A 14,500-nucleotide genomic window follows, 5' to 3' on the forward strand; every position below is an offset into this window, starting at 1 on the left:
AATGTAATTCATCCCCTCAAAGGTCTGAAAGATACAAAGAACCTGCAGTACTTGCTCGGCACCTGGCTCCTCCATTGGACCCCGTGATCTGAATGAACCTGCTGGTTACTTTTCCGGCTGTCTCTGTGCCATTGACTTTGCTGATGGCTCTATCTGTCCTTTTTATTTCTAATCCATGCAGAAGCTCATTATAGAAGCCATGAACTGAGATCTGTGGTGTTTGGAGTCTAGAAAAGAAGGCTGAGAAATTGCAGTAGACTCTACTTTCTTACACAGACTTTTAAGACTAAGCCTAATCCATCTATATATTGTCTTAAATGCATCCCATCCCACTTTTTTTCAAGTGGAGGCTTTATCTTTTGTACTGATTTATTAGTATTCTTTTAATATTAAGGGTATTAACGCTTTGTAGATGATACACTATACATATTTTCTCCCAATCTGTATTTCACTTTTCATCATGTAAAGGTTTTCTTTTAAATTTCATATAGTTAAAAATTTGTGACTTATTTTGATCTTATTGAATACTTTGGAATTCCTATAGTATTCTGCTGTTAAATATATATTTTTGTTGTTGCTAGATACCCATAATTATACGAAGAAAGTTTCCTTCTATTCCTTGCTTACTGAAAGTTTTTGGGTTGTTATTATTTTAATAGAAAAATAGATGTTGACTTCTTATCAAATACCTTTTGAGCATGTATAGAGATAACTGTATAATTTTCTCCATTAATATAAAATAATAAATTACATGAGTAGTTCCCTAAGGTTGAATTATTCTTTCAAAATATACCCCATTTGACCTTGTGGTGTTATTGCTAAATTGCTAGTATGGTATTATTGGTGGTATTGATAAATATTCAGTGTTTACATTATTAGGCCTATATAATATATTTCACAGCTGATAATTTTAGCGTATTAGGAATATTTTTGGTTTTCCCCCTCCTTTTGTTTTTCTCGTGTGTGTGTATGTGTGTGAGTGTGTGTGTGTGTGAGTGTGTGTGTGTGTGTATCTGTTGCTATTTCCCTCCACCACTTATCAGTAGTAGCCTCTAAATACAATAGCCAACAAGGTCAATCACATCAGGTGAACTCAGACATTTCAATTATTTTCCTGGAAACAACCCTCCTGGAGACCCTCTTTTTCTTGTCTGAGCTGGTTGTACTCTGGGTTTGAAGCACAACGGTCATAGTAGGACTCCCTTTTTCCCTCATACTTTGAATTCTTTGTCTTTTTCTGGCTTGGATCTATTGTTCATGGCTCCCATCTTCCTCTTACTTGATGTGTTGCAGAGGCAGGGGGATGAGAGCCCTCATCTACTCTAATCTGAGCTGATGGCGCTCTGTGCCGGTGCTCATTTATCATCCTGGGCTCTCCCTTCAATGTCATCCTGATGATTTCTGTTCCTGTATCTCCCCCTTTAATTTGATCTACTTTCTTGATTTTGAGGAGTACCTTCTTCAGTAGCTTGCTGAGAAAAGGTATGCATGGGAGATAAATTTTTTGAGACAGTTCATACTTTAACATGTGTGTATTTCATTCTCATATTTAATTGACTTTTCAACGGGGTACAGAATTCTAGGTTGTAAATGTTTTCCTTCAGAATTTTGGAGGTATTTCTCTTCTGTTAAGACCATCAAAACCATTCTATTTTCTGAACAGTTCCATATCCCTTCCCCCTTCTATGGAACCTATAGAATTTTCTCCTTTTCCACAGTGTTTTGAAATTTTACCATGATGTGCCTTGGTGTGGGTCTATTTTCATTCATTTGACAAGGAACGTGGTGGAATCCTTCAGCCTGCATTTCCTTCAGTTTTAATTTTTGAATTGTTTCATTGTTGACTTCCTCCCTTCTGTTTGCTCTGTTCTATCTTTCTGTTATTTGGATGTTGAGGCTCATGGACTAATCATTTAATATTATCTTTCTTCTCTTCTTACAGCTCTCTTTGTCCTTCTGCTCCACTTCCTGTGGGATTTTTCTTAACTTTATTTTCCAAAACTTCTTTCATTTAGTCTGTCATGTTTTAAAATATGACCTCCTTTTTCTTTCTTAAATGTTCATTTACATAATAACTTGTTCTTTTTTTCATAGATGTAAAATTGTCTCTTAATATGAGGGCTTTTATGATAGTTTTCTATTGAAATTTTTTCTCTGTGTATATTTTTTACTTATAAATGATGTTTCTTCTGTTTTGGTTTCTCTTTCCATAGTAAATCTTTTCCTTGGGTGTTTGGAAATCTTTAGTTGTTTATTTTGTTTAAGACTGTGGGATTAGAATTTTATTTTAATCATTTTGAGTGTATTGGACTTTTTTGACTTTAAACTTCACTTGAAGATTATCTTAAATAATATGTTTTGAGGGATCCTTGGGCTGGTCATATACACTTGAAAATATTCTTTCAATCTCCTATCTGGAGAGTAAAGGTAATGGCCCATTAGTAAAGGCTTCTCAGTGTTCAGCATACACTACGTGTGTGGTCACTGACCCTCCTATCTTCAGTAAAGTACTATGTAGCCAATTATATGGGGGCAGAACCAAATTGTACAGTCACATTGAGCCCTGAGAAGAGCCCCACACTTGATTTGTCTATTGTAATTATCTTGAAATTAGTAATTTTTGAATAATGAACCCAGAAAGTTATGTATCCAGTCCTGGGTATCCACACCCTCAAGTCTGCAGATCTAAGGCCAAAGACCATCGGCTTTATCTTCTCCAGTTCTCTTTAAGGGTGGAAGAAGGGCATTTGCCCAGCAACGTATAATTCAAGTGGGCATCTAGGGATCTAACTGTTTCTAAATTGGACTTCACAGAATTCTCTAGCACTGCCTTTCACCCTCCTTCCCCCTCCCTGAAAAAGTAGCTGTGCCTAAATCTAGCTTTCCGGGCACCAAGGTCACAGACTGCTAGTAGCTGATTTTTCTCTGCCACTCCTATATGTGGCTAGCTACCCAAATCCAGAATGCCTGTTGATAAGCAATCTTTTATTCCTCCACTAAAAAGGTTGCTCTTTATTAACAGTGGGGTAGGGTCCTTCCCGTGAATGCTAACCCTCCCTCTGTGTCCAGTAGAGCACCCTGGCCCTAGAATACTTCTCTGTGTGATAAGGGGACATATTGGAGGACCTGTGCATTTCTTTCTGGTGATCACGCACTTCATGCTTTGCCAATAAAATCTGTTTCTTAACCCATTAGAGTGACTTGGTAGCGGCTTCAACAAAACACAGCTCCAAACGGATGCATTCGACACTGTGGGGGAGCAAAATCTGCCACCCCAAAATGTGTCTCTTTGGAATAAGGATTAATTTAGGCTGCTTATTTTTAAGAAACAGAGGACTCAGAAGTCTTTCTTTTTACCTCCCCCTTAACTGCAGAATGTATATAAAGGGCCTGTTCCCAGAACAGTGCTATCGCTAGAGATATCTGCAAAGAATATCGGCTAGGTGTGGTGGGCAGACTCAGCAAGGCCTGCAGATCAGAGTCCGCTCTGTTTCCCATTGTGTCTGTTTGGCTCAGAAACCATTTATTTACCAAACATTTGCTTTTTCATCTCCATGTCAGTTGCCTTCCTCCCCTTTGAAGTCCCAAACCAGTACCCCCAACAACCTCTTTTGTCTTTAGCTAAGGATGGTGTTAAAGATGAGGGTTTTGGCCATTTTGGCTAAGTTAGTTTAGCCAAACTAAACTAGGAGAGACCTAGTTTTCCTGGGTCTCTCCCACATATAGATGTTCTTAAATTTTTGTTTGATTTTCTCCTGTTAATCTATCTATCTCATGTCAATTTCATTCTTAGACCAGCCAGAAAAACCTAGAGAGGTAGAGAAAAATGTTTTTTTCCTCCCTGACACCACAAAACTAGAAAAAAATATAACTTTTGTGAAATCTACAATAATAATAGTAACAACAACAAACATTCACATATTTTGTTTTATCATTTGCAATACTGCCAAAACTGTTATTTTCACCTTTACGACACTGGCAGATAACGTATTATTTTCCTATGTTATGGGAAAAGAAACTGAGGCTTGGAGTGGTTAAGTGATATTCCCAAATTTACAAAAAGATTAAGTGGTATTGCTCAGTCTCAAAACTGCTGCCTCCACATATTTTCTTAATCAGTGTGAACATGCAAGGCTGTCTCATCCACAGGCTGAGTTTTCTCTTTTTTTATATGGCATCTCCATTTTTGCTAATTTTTTCATTGAGGAAAGCTAATCTTCCTGTCTTTCCCTCTTAGTCAAGAGCTCCTTAAATAATACCTAAGTTTATTAACTAAACACTTTCCTTAGCAACCATTAATCTTCCAGAATGACTACAAAGCTGCTTTGTATCAGAACGCAAATCAGGGTTACGAATGATAGATCGATTGATTGATTTCTTATGCCACATCTTCAAAAAGACATTTATAGAGCACCTAACAGGTTGTAAAAACTAAGAATATGTTTTCTTGGCAACAGTTTAATGAAAAAAAAGAGGACATCACTACAAATGGCCAAATATCTAGTTGTTGAGATCAATCAGTTTTATTTAACTTGCCAATCTTATTTTTAAAAAATTTTAACAAAACAGTTTAAATGTCATGGGAAATAATATATTGGCTCTATTTTGAGATAAAACTCTCTGCATGAAGTCAAACATTTGGATAAAAATTGAGAATTTGAAAGCAGTTATAGCGGAAAATGTCCTTCCTCGCCATCCCCTCCGTCACCCCTCACTCCTATTGTAAAGGTTGAAATAAAAGCTTATGGATCAGGCTTGACATCTTTGACTTTGCTTTCTGTAAACTGCTTTATCTCTAAAATGTGAACATAAATGGGATCTCTTGAGAATCAGTCCAGCTATGAAATCTTCACATCCCTCAGTCTAAATAATCAGATAACTGGGTATATTCAGGTTATTTAATTTTCCTTTCTCATTCATATGGTCGGTTAGCCCTCTTACCCATAGTTTTAATTAGACATTGTCACTTCCTTGAGCTAGCATGAAATACGAGAAACAGTTAGGAATATTAAACAAATAATAAATGAATAATTCATTTAAATGAGTGCATTACTTTATTGGCCCAAACGCAGAAGCAAAATGAAATTCTAAAATAAAAGATGACTGGATATGACAGGAAGATGAGTCATAACTGTTGTTTTTAAATGCATCAAAAAATCAAACATAAAAAGAGAAAGCAAAAAATACTAGAAGAAATCATAGATACTTTTGTATTTTTCTTAAAATAATGAAGGCTTTTTCTAGCTATGACAAAAGCAGAAGTCATTTTTCTTTTTTTCTAAAGACTGGTTAATCTGACTGCATAATACATAATTTTTGGTGATAATGTCAGAAGACAAAAGGCATACTGGGAAAAGTTACCACCAAAAGTGAAATAGACAGTGACAAGTGACCCAAGGAGGCTTGGTTTCTCCTGATGCCTCTTACCTTGACCTGTAGATGGCCACCTTCTCTCTGTGTCCTCACATGACCTTTTCTCTGTATGCACATCCTTGGTGTCTCTTCTATAATCTTGGATTATGTCCAAGATTAGTCATATTAGATTCTGAGCCCACCCATATGACCTCATTTAACCTTAATCACCCCTTTAAAGGCCTAGCTCCAAGTACACTCACGTTCTAGGGTACTGGGGGGTTAGCATTTCAACAGATGAATTTTGGGGGAACACAATTCAGACCATAACACTTTGTGCCAAGTGATCATAGGGTATCAGGCTCTGGTCTTCCACTCTTCACCTTTATGTTGGGATGCCCAGAATCTCCTCAGTCACAGTGCTGAGTGAGTCCCACAGCAAAAGGTTTGTATACCTTTAAGTCATTTTTAGACTAGGTGGCTAGCAATAACTTGTCTCTATACCAAAGGGACTGCAAAACACAAAATTATATTAGAATAAATCTCTACCAAGTATATCCTTAATTCAACTTCCTTTTAGCAGGACCCCCAAAACAGTCACAGCATGCCATCTGAAATGTGGGAAAGTATGACTCAAGAGAAGTTGGAGTAGAAATAAATGGTCATATTAAGTGGTTCCAGTTAAAATAGCTTACTTTAGCAAATTTTACAAAAATTCATATGGAAAATGAACATATTACTAGTTCCTGTCCCAGAGCCTTAGAATGCATCTGTACAAGTCATGGATCTGACTTCCCCTTCTAACAAGACTTGCCTATTTCTGGGGTTGGATGGAGTGTCTGCATTTGATATGAGTAGAAGGTATACTAAGTTGAAGGAGTATCTGCTTTTGTTTCAGAGAATAAGTATGAAGAAGCGTTGCCTGTCAACAGTGAATAGGACTGGAGAGAATATTTGACATATTCAGGACTTCTTATATTTTGAAAACGCTTCTGTATTTGGGGAAATTTTCACATTATGAATCCTTCCTCCGCCCACTGAGATCAGAACTCAAATACTAGCCTCTCTTGCAGCTAGCACTCAGGCATGTGCCCTAGCCCTTCACACACCCAGGTGAGTGAGACCAATTCAGGGATGAGCCTGGCGGCACTCTTGTTTATGCAGGGTAGCTCTCCCATTTGGCTGGTGTAGGTGGCAGCAGGAATTGCAAGAGCAAGTTCCTGACACACAGGCAGCATCAGTGATGGAGGCAGTAGTGGATGTGAGGTGCTGAGTCCCTGGCATTTCATGTTTGATGGAAGAGGCATCAGTGGTATCCATATCAGACCAGTATACTGCATGGTTCTTGGTGTTCCTGGAAGTTTATCCTTGAGTTTGTTTCTTCAACAATCCCAAGTAGGACCTAATAAACTTTAAGAGGTTATTTTTCTGGTTAAACTAGCCAGACTGGATTTTGTTGTTTGCGATGTTTGTACATCACATTTTAACATATAAAAAATACTAATCCCGACTTACAACTTCTTATAAAGAAGTACAAATTAAATTGTAAATACATGCCGTTTTTCAACTGTCAGATTGGCAAAGATCAAGGATTTGATTTCTTGGCATTAATATAGGGAAACAGGGCTTCCCTGGTGGCGCAGTGGTTGAGAGTCTGCCTGCTAATGCAGGGGACGCGGGTTCGAGCCCGGGTCTGGGAGGATCCCACATGCCGCGGAGCAACTAAGCCCGTGAGCCACAACTACTGAGCTTGCGCGTCTGGAGCCTGTGCTCTGCAACAAGAGAGGCCACGATAGTGAGAGGCCCGCGCACCGTGATGAAGAGTGGCCCCCACTTGCCGCAACTAGAGAAAGCCCTAGCACAGAAACGAAGACCTCTACGGACAACTGGATACAACCAAGAAACTCAGAGATTTCTTCACTGTCACAGACCTGAGGATAAGGCTTTTGAGACCTGCCGTTGGGGAAATATTTGTAGATGAGCTACACTTGGCACGCTACTTTTACGCCATCTCAGACATAAAGGTTCACGGAAGGTAAGAAAACTGTATCTAAACAAGATCAACAATCAGTGGCAAAGAGGAGATGGAATTTCGTTTTGCTTTTTTATTTTTATAAAATTTTTTTTTTTACAATTTTAAAGGTTACTTTCCATTTACAGTTATTAAAAAATATTGGTATATTCAAAAAAAATAGCAATCAATCAATTAATCAATAAAAAAAAATATAGGGAAACAGGCCCTTTCATTGTTGGTGAGAATGTAAACTAATAATTTTGAAGAAAAACAATGGTACAGTATCTATCAAAGTTTAAAACACAAATATCTTTTGATGAGGAAATATTATTTCCGTGATTATATTCTACATGTATACCCTTGTATGAACCACTAAAGAAATGTACAATGATATTAATTTTTAAGCTACTTGTAAATGGAAGTATTTAAAACAATATAAATGCAGTCAAGTGAGACCTGGTAAATACATAGTTGGACATTCACAGAATGGAATGATATTTAGCTTTTGAAAGGGGAAAGCTCTATACAGAGGAAATAGATATATTGTCAAAGTAGAAAAGTTAGGCACGGAATGCCGCCATCCGTGTGAAAAGGCATAGGCATACAGAAACGTTTTGCATAGATTTAGAATATCCCTGAAGAAGGCAGCACAGATAACTATCATCACTGGGGAGGGAGTCTGGGTGAGGGACATGCCAAGAGATGGTTACTTTTCAGAGAATATCTGTAGATTTTGAGTTTCATTCTTTAATTCATCTCTGTGACAACTGTGTGCTGCTTACTCTGGCACACGGGACATGAAGGTAAACCAGACACTGTTTCAGCATTTAGGGAGCTAAATGACATAACTACACAGATGATTATAGCATAATGCATTAAGAGCTGGGATAGGTGTGTACACAAGATGCTGTGGAAGCCAGAGAAGAAGCTCCTGAAGTGGCACAAACAGAACTTTCTGGAGAAAAGGGCACGCAGAAATTGAAGTGAGAATTGGCAGTGGAGCTATAGGCAAAGCTATTCCAAGCATTAAAAAAAAAAGAAAAGAAAATAATCAGAGGTTAAGTCAGTGAGGCACACAAAACAGTCAACTTTGGGGGAATTCTAAGTATTTCAGGATGAGTATAGTTTGGGTGGGGGAAGATGTTGAAAAGTAGATTAAAGAATTATTTAAGGTCCTTAGATATTGGATATTATCCTCACAGAAAAGGTGAGTAACTAAAGCTAGGAGGTGGAAGGAGTATCCTGTGTGGAGACAGAATGGGAGTTCCAAGGCAAAGTGCAAGGCTTTTAATTTAAACTAAGGAAGTACTGGAACAGATAGGAATGTGTTCAACTGCTATGAACCAAAAAGAGTGCTGTAACCAGTAGTTATTATTTGATACAGGTCTGGAGGGAGGCATCTCAGGGCTGGTGCAGTAACTCAGAGATGTACCAAGGACCCAGGTTTCTTTCTTCTTTCTTCTCTGCTATTCTTGGAAAAGTTGCCTGGTCACCACATCATTGCAAAGTTGCCACCGCTGATACTGGTATCATGGTTATATTCAAGGCAGGAAGAAAGAGGCAAAGGGATGGGGCAAAAAGCCTTCTCTACTTAAAGCTTTTCTCTCTTTGATGAGGGAAGCCATTCACAGCAGACTTGCTCATGTATTTCATCAGCTATGCTCCCCTTAGACACACCATTGCTAAGGGGAATGAGATTTTACTCATGGTTTTAGACCAATTATGATTTATCTCCTAGCATGTAGTAGAGGACTTCGACCCCTGAGATCAAAGGATCTCCATACATTGCTTAAATAATTTAGCAATTATTAAATATATATACATATGTGTATATATACATGCATATCTATGCATGTAATACCCATGTATATATACACACATGTATGTGCATATATATATATATATATACCTATACCTATATATCAATATATCTATATATTCTTTTTCTTCCTTCCAGAGGAGGAGAGCAAATGACTGTCAGATGGTCATAGGTCCCAATTTAGAAATGGTATAAACTTCTGAGTAGCTTTGGAACTTTTTCATCTAATTCTTAATATCCAGAGACAACTAAAGTGGTTTCTTTTTCCTTCCATACCCATTCCTGACCTTGTTCAAGTATAGGATCATTTTTTTACAATGTAACTAGAATCACATCTGATGGGCTGCCCTGTATTAGTTTATTACCACCAACTTAGTGATTTAACACAAATTTATGATCTCATAATTTCCATGGGTCAGAAGAGACAGGCACAGTTAATTGCATCCTCTGCTCAGGGTCTCACCAGGCTGCAAAGTGTTGACTGGGGCTGTGATGTCATCTGAGGCTTGGGGCTTCTTCCAAGCTCACTGGTTGTTGGCAGAATTCAGTTCCCTGGGGTTGTAGGACTGACATGCTCAGCTCCTGGAGGATGACCCTCTCCATGGGCAGTTAGTTCACAATGTGGCTGTTTGCTTTTTCCAGACAAGCATGAGGGTATCTGCCTCACTAGGAATGTCTCCCTCCAGCCTGCTGAAATAGTCTTATCAAATGTAACCTAATCAAAATAGTGACTACCCCAAAATATTCACAAACCTGCCCACATTCCAGGATCACCCCATGTGACCAGGTGTCAAGAATCTTGGGGGCCACTGCAGAATTTTGCCTACCATTATCTCATGACTTGGATTTGTATTCTACTAATGGGCAGTAGCAAATTCCCACCTTTATTTTTAGTACTTTACATATTACTGTCTGATATAATGCTTTTTTCTAATAAAATTTTAAAATTAAGTATTATTTTCAGTAGGAACTAACCCACTCCACATTCCCATTCTCATTTTCACAGTTTCCCAGGATCTTGTCATACACTTTTCACTCAACAACAGCTTAAAGAAAAAAAAAAAAAGAAAGATTTTATAGCATTATTTTACTATAGAAAAAGGGAAAACAGAGTTTTAGGAAAAACAGAAGAAGAAAAGAGATGTTTTGCCTATACTGAAAAGAGTTGTAATGTAGTCGGGAAAGAAGATATAATCACATAAGTTGAGTACCAATAAAATATTTAAATGGGGGTTGAAACCAACAATGAAGGTTAAGTCACAAGGCTGTAAATTGTTAATTGTCAAATTAATCCTAGGGAGATTCAGAGGAGAGTGGTTGGATAATTTATTGTGGTGACACAGCTACCCTTAACTTTAATGTCTTAAAACAATAGTGTTCTTATATCTCACAATTGTGTGGGCCAGGAGTACAGGCAGGGCTCAGCTGGGCAATCTTTCTGCTTCAAGGAGCATCACGTGGCACTCAACGGGCCTTGTCTGAGGCTCCAAGAAGGGTCCCTCACAAAACTAGCACACCTTACTGCCCCTCAGCCCCTCTTTCTACATGGCACCTCATCCTTCTAGGCCCCCCATGTAGTCTGGGCTTCTCACAGCACGGTGATCTCAAGGTAGTCATACTTCTTTCCTGGCAGCTGTCTTGTAAGAACAAGAAGGAAGGAAACGGACGCTCTTGTGGTCTGAATCTGGAAATTCACGCAGTGTTAACTTCAGCGATATTCAATATGTCAACAGGAGTCACCCAGCTCAAGGGGAGGACATACAGGACCCTCTTTCTTCTTCAACATAACTCATGATGAGGACAGTGTCAAAGCAGATGTGGCCATATTTAATTCACCACGGAGGGAAAGGTCAATCTGGACGAGAAAGATCAGAAAATGCCATACATGGAAGGTAGTATATAAATTGGTTTTAAAGGATATGGATCATTTGAAAAAAATGGACTGGGGATAAGGCTAAAAAATATTAAATATATAAATATAAACCAGTACTAATGGGGAAAACTTTCAAAATGCTTAGCAAAACAAGAATTACATTTCTTCCTCAATTTATTTCGCTCTAACAGCAAAAGAGAAGTGGAAACTAGCCTCAACCTGGCAAGTCACTGTTTCCTGTTCATAAACACGTTGAGCTGACTGGGAAGATAATTTTTCCTTAAATGAGGTCAGCTTATTTGAAGAAAGGTGAATTTGAGCTTAAGGATTTTATTGGAGTAATTGGGGAAGGTCAGTCAGAGTTCAGTTTGTTTTGAGAAGTGCTTAACTGTTAAAACTCTCCGAAGGCATAGGGAAATGCTTGTAGTTAGTCTTGAGACAGGATGCAGGGCAGCAAGACAGGGGTGTGACTTAGCGACCAGTGATCAGGCAGTTTGGGTTTAGCAAGTCCACTCAAGGTCCTAAGAGTGTCATGATGTAAAATGTTTAGTCCTTCAGGGTCTCTCACAAGGCTTTGTTCAGAAAGGTTTAATCATTATAGCCATAATTTTCTGACTGAGACGAGGCTTTCCTTAGATTTGTAGTTCATAGGTAAATAGCTCTCTAGATGTGTGTGTGTGTGTGTGTGTGTGTGTGTGTGTGTGTGTGCGTGCGCGTGCTCCTTGCAGTACAAGAAATGAACACAGTGCCTGGCACTTGGTGGAAATTTAATATTGCTTAACGAACTGTATTATTCATGTTCTCTCGATACAAATTTAAATAATCTACACTTTCCCTCAAAGTTTTGCCTATGTAATATTAAAATGGAAACAGAGGAATATTTTTAAAATACACACCAATTAAAAATTAATCATTCCTGTATAAGGTGTAGCTCTTGTCTTGCACTTCAGTTTTCAAAATTCGTATCTAACATTTTCTTTCAATCCTTTTTTTGACACATATATTTTGAATTTATGACTATCAAACCTGACATTGCAAAGACAAAGGCAGAGGGAACAAACTCATGAGAAATACTTTTAAAATATATCTTTTAACGTGTTATAATAGCCTGGAGAATTATCACATCTTACTACTCTTTTATGTGGTAATTAGATTCCTCATATCCTCTCCGATAAAGCAGTAGCTTTTAGCTGTTTTATTTTATTTGGTCGGTCGGGAGCACTGAAAAATTCCAAGCTACAGTAAGTAAGGGATAACATTATCTTAAACGATGTTGGAGTTTGACAAGGGTCTACAGGCTTGTGCATTTTACACAGTTATCTACTTCCCATAGTTTTGTTTCTTGAGCTCTACGTGGCTTCTCGGAAACTGCTAGGTTAAGCAAACAAAAGAAAAAGGAAAACAGACTGCGGGACTATTGAGACTCTGAAACCTTAATCTAGAGCGAACCGGTTAAGCCTTCAGAGACTGGAGAGGAGGCTGTGTGCGATTGGTAGGCAGAGCAAAGACAGATTAGTCCAGGATGCAGGGCAGCTGGATAGCGCCTTCCACCAGCGCACACATAAGCCTTCTTAACCCAGAATGGCCGGGGGAGCTGAAACGCGTTCCCAGCCTCTGTCCCACTAAAGTAAATAAGTGAACCTTGCTTCAGATGAACTGCAAAGGATAGTCTGCAGATATATCTATAGATATATAGATATTAGGAGTTTCGACCTCTCTCGCAGGAGATGGGCTAGGCGCCACCTGCCAGCGTCTTTAGCAATCTCCCTCCCTGACCTGCTGGGGCGGAGAGGAGGCGGGGGAGGATGCGGCGCGGGGGTGGCCACCGCACATCCGGGCGCTCCTGCGCCGGCCGCGGGCTGCATAATTGATGGAGGGCCGGGCGCAGTTCTGGGTGTCCTGCTGGCACGGTGAGAGTGTCTCAGGGGAGGAGGGCAGGGCGGCCGGCCCCTCCCACTCCGCCTTTTCTCGAGTGTCCTGCCCCCGGGCCTGGCAGCGGGCGCCGGGCCGCCGGCGAGTGTGCGCAGCGACTCCGGGCACCGACGGCGGTGGGTGCGCGAGGACCGCGGCGGACCTGCTGGCGCCATGCGCTCCCTCCCCAGTCTGCGGTGGCCCCGGGCACCGCCCCTGCCGCTGCTCCTCCTGTGCCTCCTCGCCCCTGTGCGCCGGAGCTCGGAGGACGGCCGTACCCCAGGTGTGATGGTTGCAGGGCCAAGGAGAGGGCGGAGAGCGCGCGGGGATCCTGGGGCAGAGGCGCGGGGATCCTGGGGCAGAGGCGCGGGGATACTGGCGACCGCGCGTGGGGAACGGCGTCCGCCTCCGACCGTTTGCCACGCTAGGGTTATCTGAACTGGCCGAGAGGCCGGTGCGGTTCGGGCTCCTCCGCTGGAACGAACAGCGCCCTACAAGACGGGGTCGTGGGTAGTAGGGCAGTGTCTGGGTGTTCCTAGGAAAAGGGCGTAAGGGTGCGGGCAGGAACAAGGCAGCGACTTGGCCTCTGCTAAAGTGGCAGGATCTCTGAAAGCCACATTTCCCAAGGCCCTTCACTTAAATCGATAGTGAGGCTTAAATATCCCCTCCTCCCTTCCTGGCAGGTGGGTTGGCTTTGATGATGTTTTTTAGAGCTGAGCTGAAATAACAACAACAACAAAACAAAGCCCCACGACTTAAGGATAATGTGTGTATCTTCTTTTCTACCTTGGTCTTTGAAAACAAAGACCATGGGTTTTTCTTTGTATTTGTGGTTGTATTATTAAGACACTGAAAGAGGGATTTTGGTGCAAAGCATCACGGAAACCAACACCAGATTTGCCATTTTAGCTTCACCTGTTTATAATTACTTTTTATGGTGAAAGTATTCCATCTAACGTACTTTCTAATGCAAGTTCCTGTGTTATAAATTTCAAAGTATTAGCGGCTAATTAGGATAACAGACCACCTCCAAGTTTGCAAATATTGCCCATCAGTAACTAAAATCAGGATATTATTCTACACAAGGTTTCGAACCTTTAATAGGAATTCATTTTCTATGCGCTTATAGCATGTAGATTTTTTTGTAACATACTTTGAAGATGGAAAGATAATCAAATAATAAGATTACTCATTTTTTAATAAATGTCCTTTAATAGGCCTAGCTGTTAACAACTTGGACAAAACATTTTGGGTTGCCTCAGTTTCTAAATTTCCTCACCCCGCTTTGCAGCCACCTTTCTCTTTTTCATTCACACCACTTATAAAGAATGGTCAAGGACGTTTTCTACACCCTGCGTATCCCCGATTCACCTATCATTCACCTGAGAGTACTGCACTTCTGAGGACCAACGCATTCTAGGTGTGTCCTAGAACTTTGGTTCTCGACTTGGCTGTATGTTGGAATAACCAGCGAGCACTAAAAATGCTGATACGTGGCTCCTGCCCTCAAAAATTCTGACTCAGTTGGCCT

General features: G+C 40.2%; 1 protein-coding gene and 2 long non-coding RNA genes across 6 annotated transcripts in view; 2 read left to right on the plus strand and 1 right to left on the minus strand.

Annotated features, from left to right (window-relative positions):
* The window catches only part of LOC309657937, a 1,158,638-nt gene that overhangs the window by 892,297 nt on the left and 251,841 nt on the right, over positions 1 to 14,500 (plus strand). The gene's annotated exons all lie outside the window — the stretch shown is intronic.
* The window catches only part of LOC309657945, a 68,024-nt gene that overhangs the window by 35,265 nt on the left and 18,259 nt on the right, over positions 1 to 14,500 (minus strand). The gene's annotated exons all lie outside the window — the stretch shown is intronic.
* EMB (embigin) overlaps positions 7,594 to 14,500 on the plus strand; it is a 58,299-nt gene continuing 51,392 nt past the window's right edge. Inside the window, exon 1 of one of the 4 annotated variants that reach the window (XM_082455925.1) lies at positions 7,594 to 12,968. In XM_082455925.1, coding sequence (XP_082312051.1) covers positions 12,929 to 12,968 — 40 coding nt within the window. In that variant the 5' untranslated portion in view covers positions 7,594 to 12,928. The other 3 variants (XM_082455923.1, XM_082455926.1, XM_082455924.1) reach the window with 3 other exon arrangements.

This window comes from Balaenoptera physalus (genome assembly GCF_965194825.1).
Source record: "Balaenoptera physalus genome assembly, chromosome: 3".
Taxonomy (NCBI): Eukaryota; Metazoa; Chordata; class Mammalia; order Artiodactyla; family Balaenopteridae; genus Balaenoptera; species Balaenoptera physalus.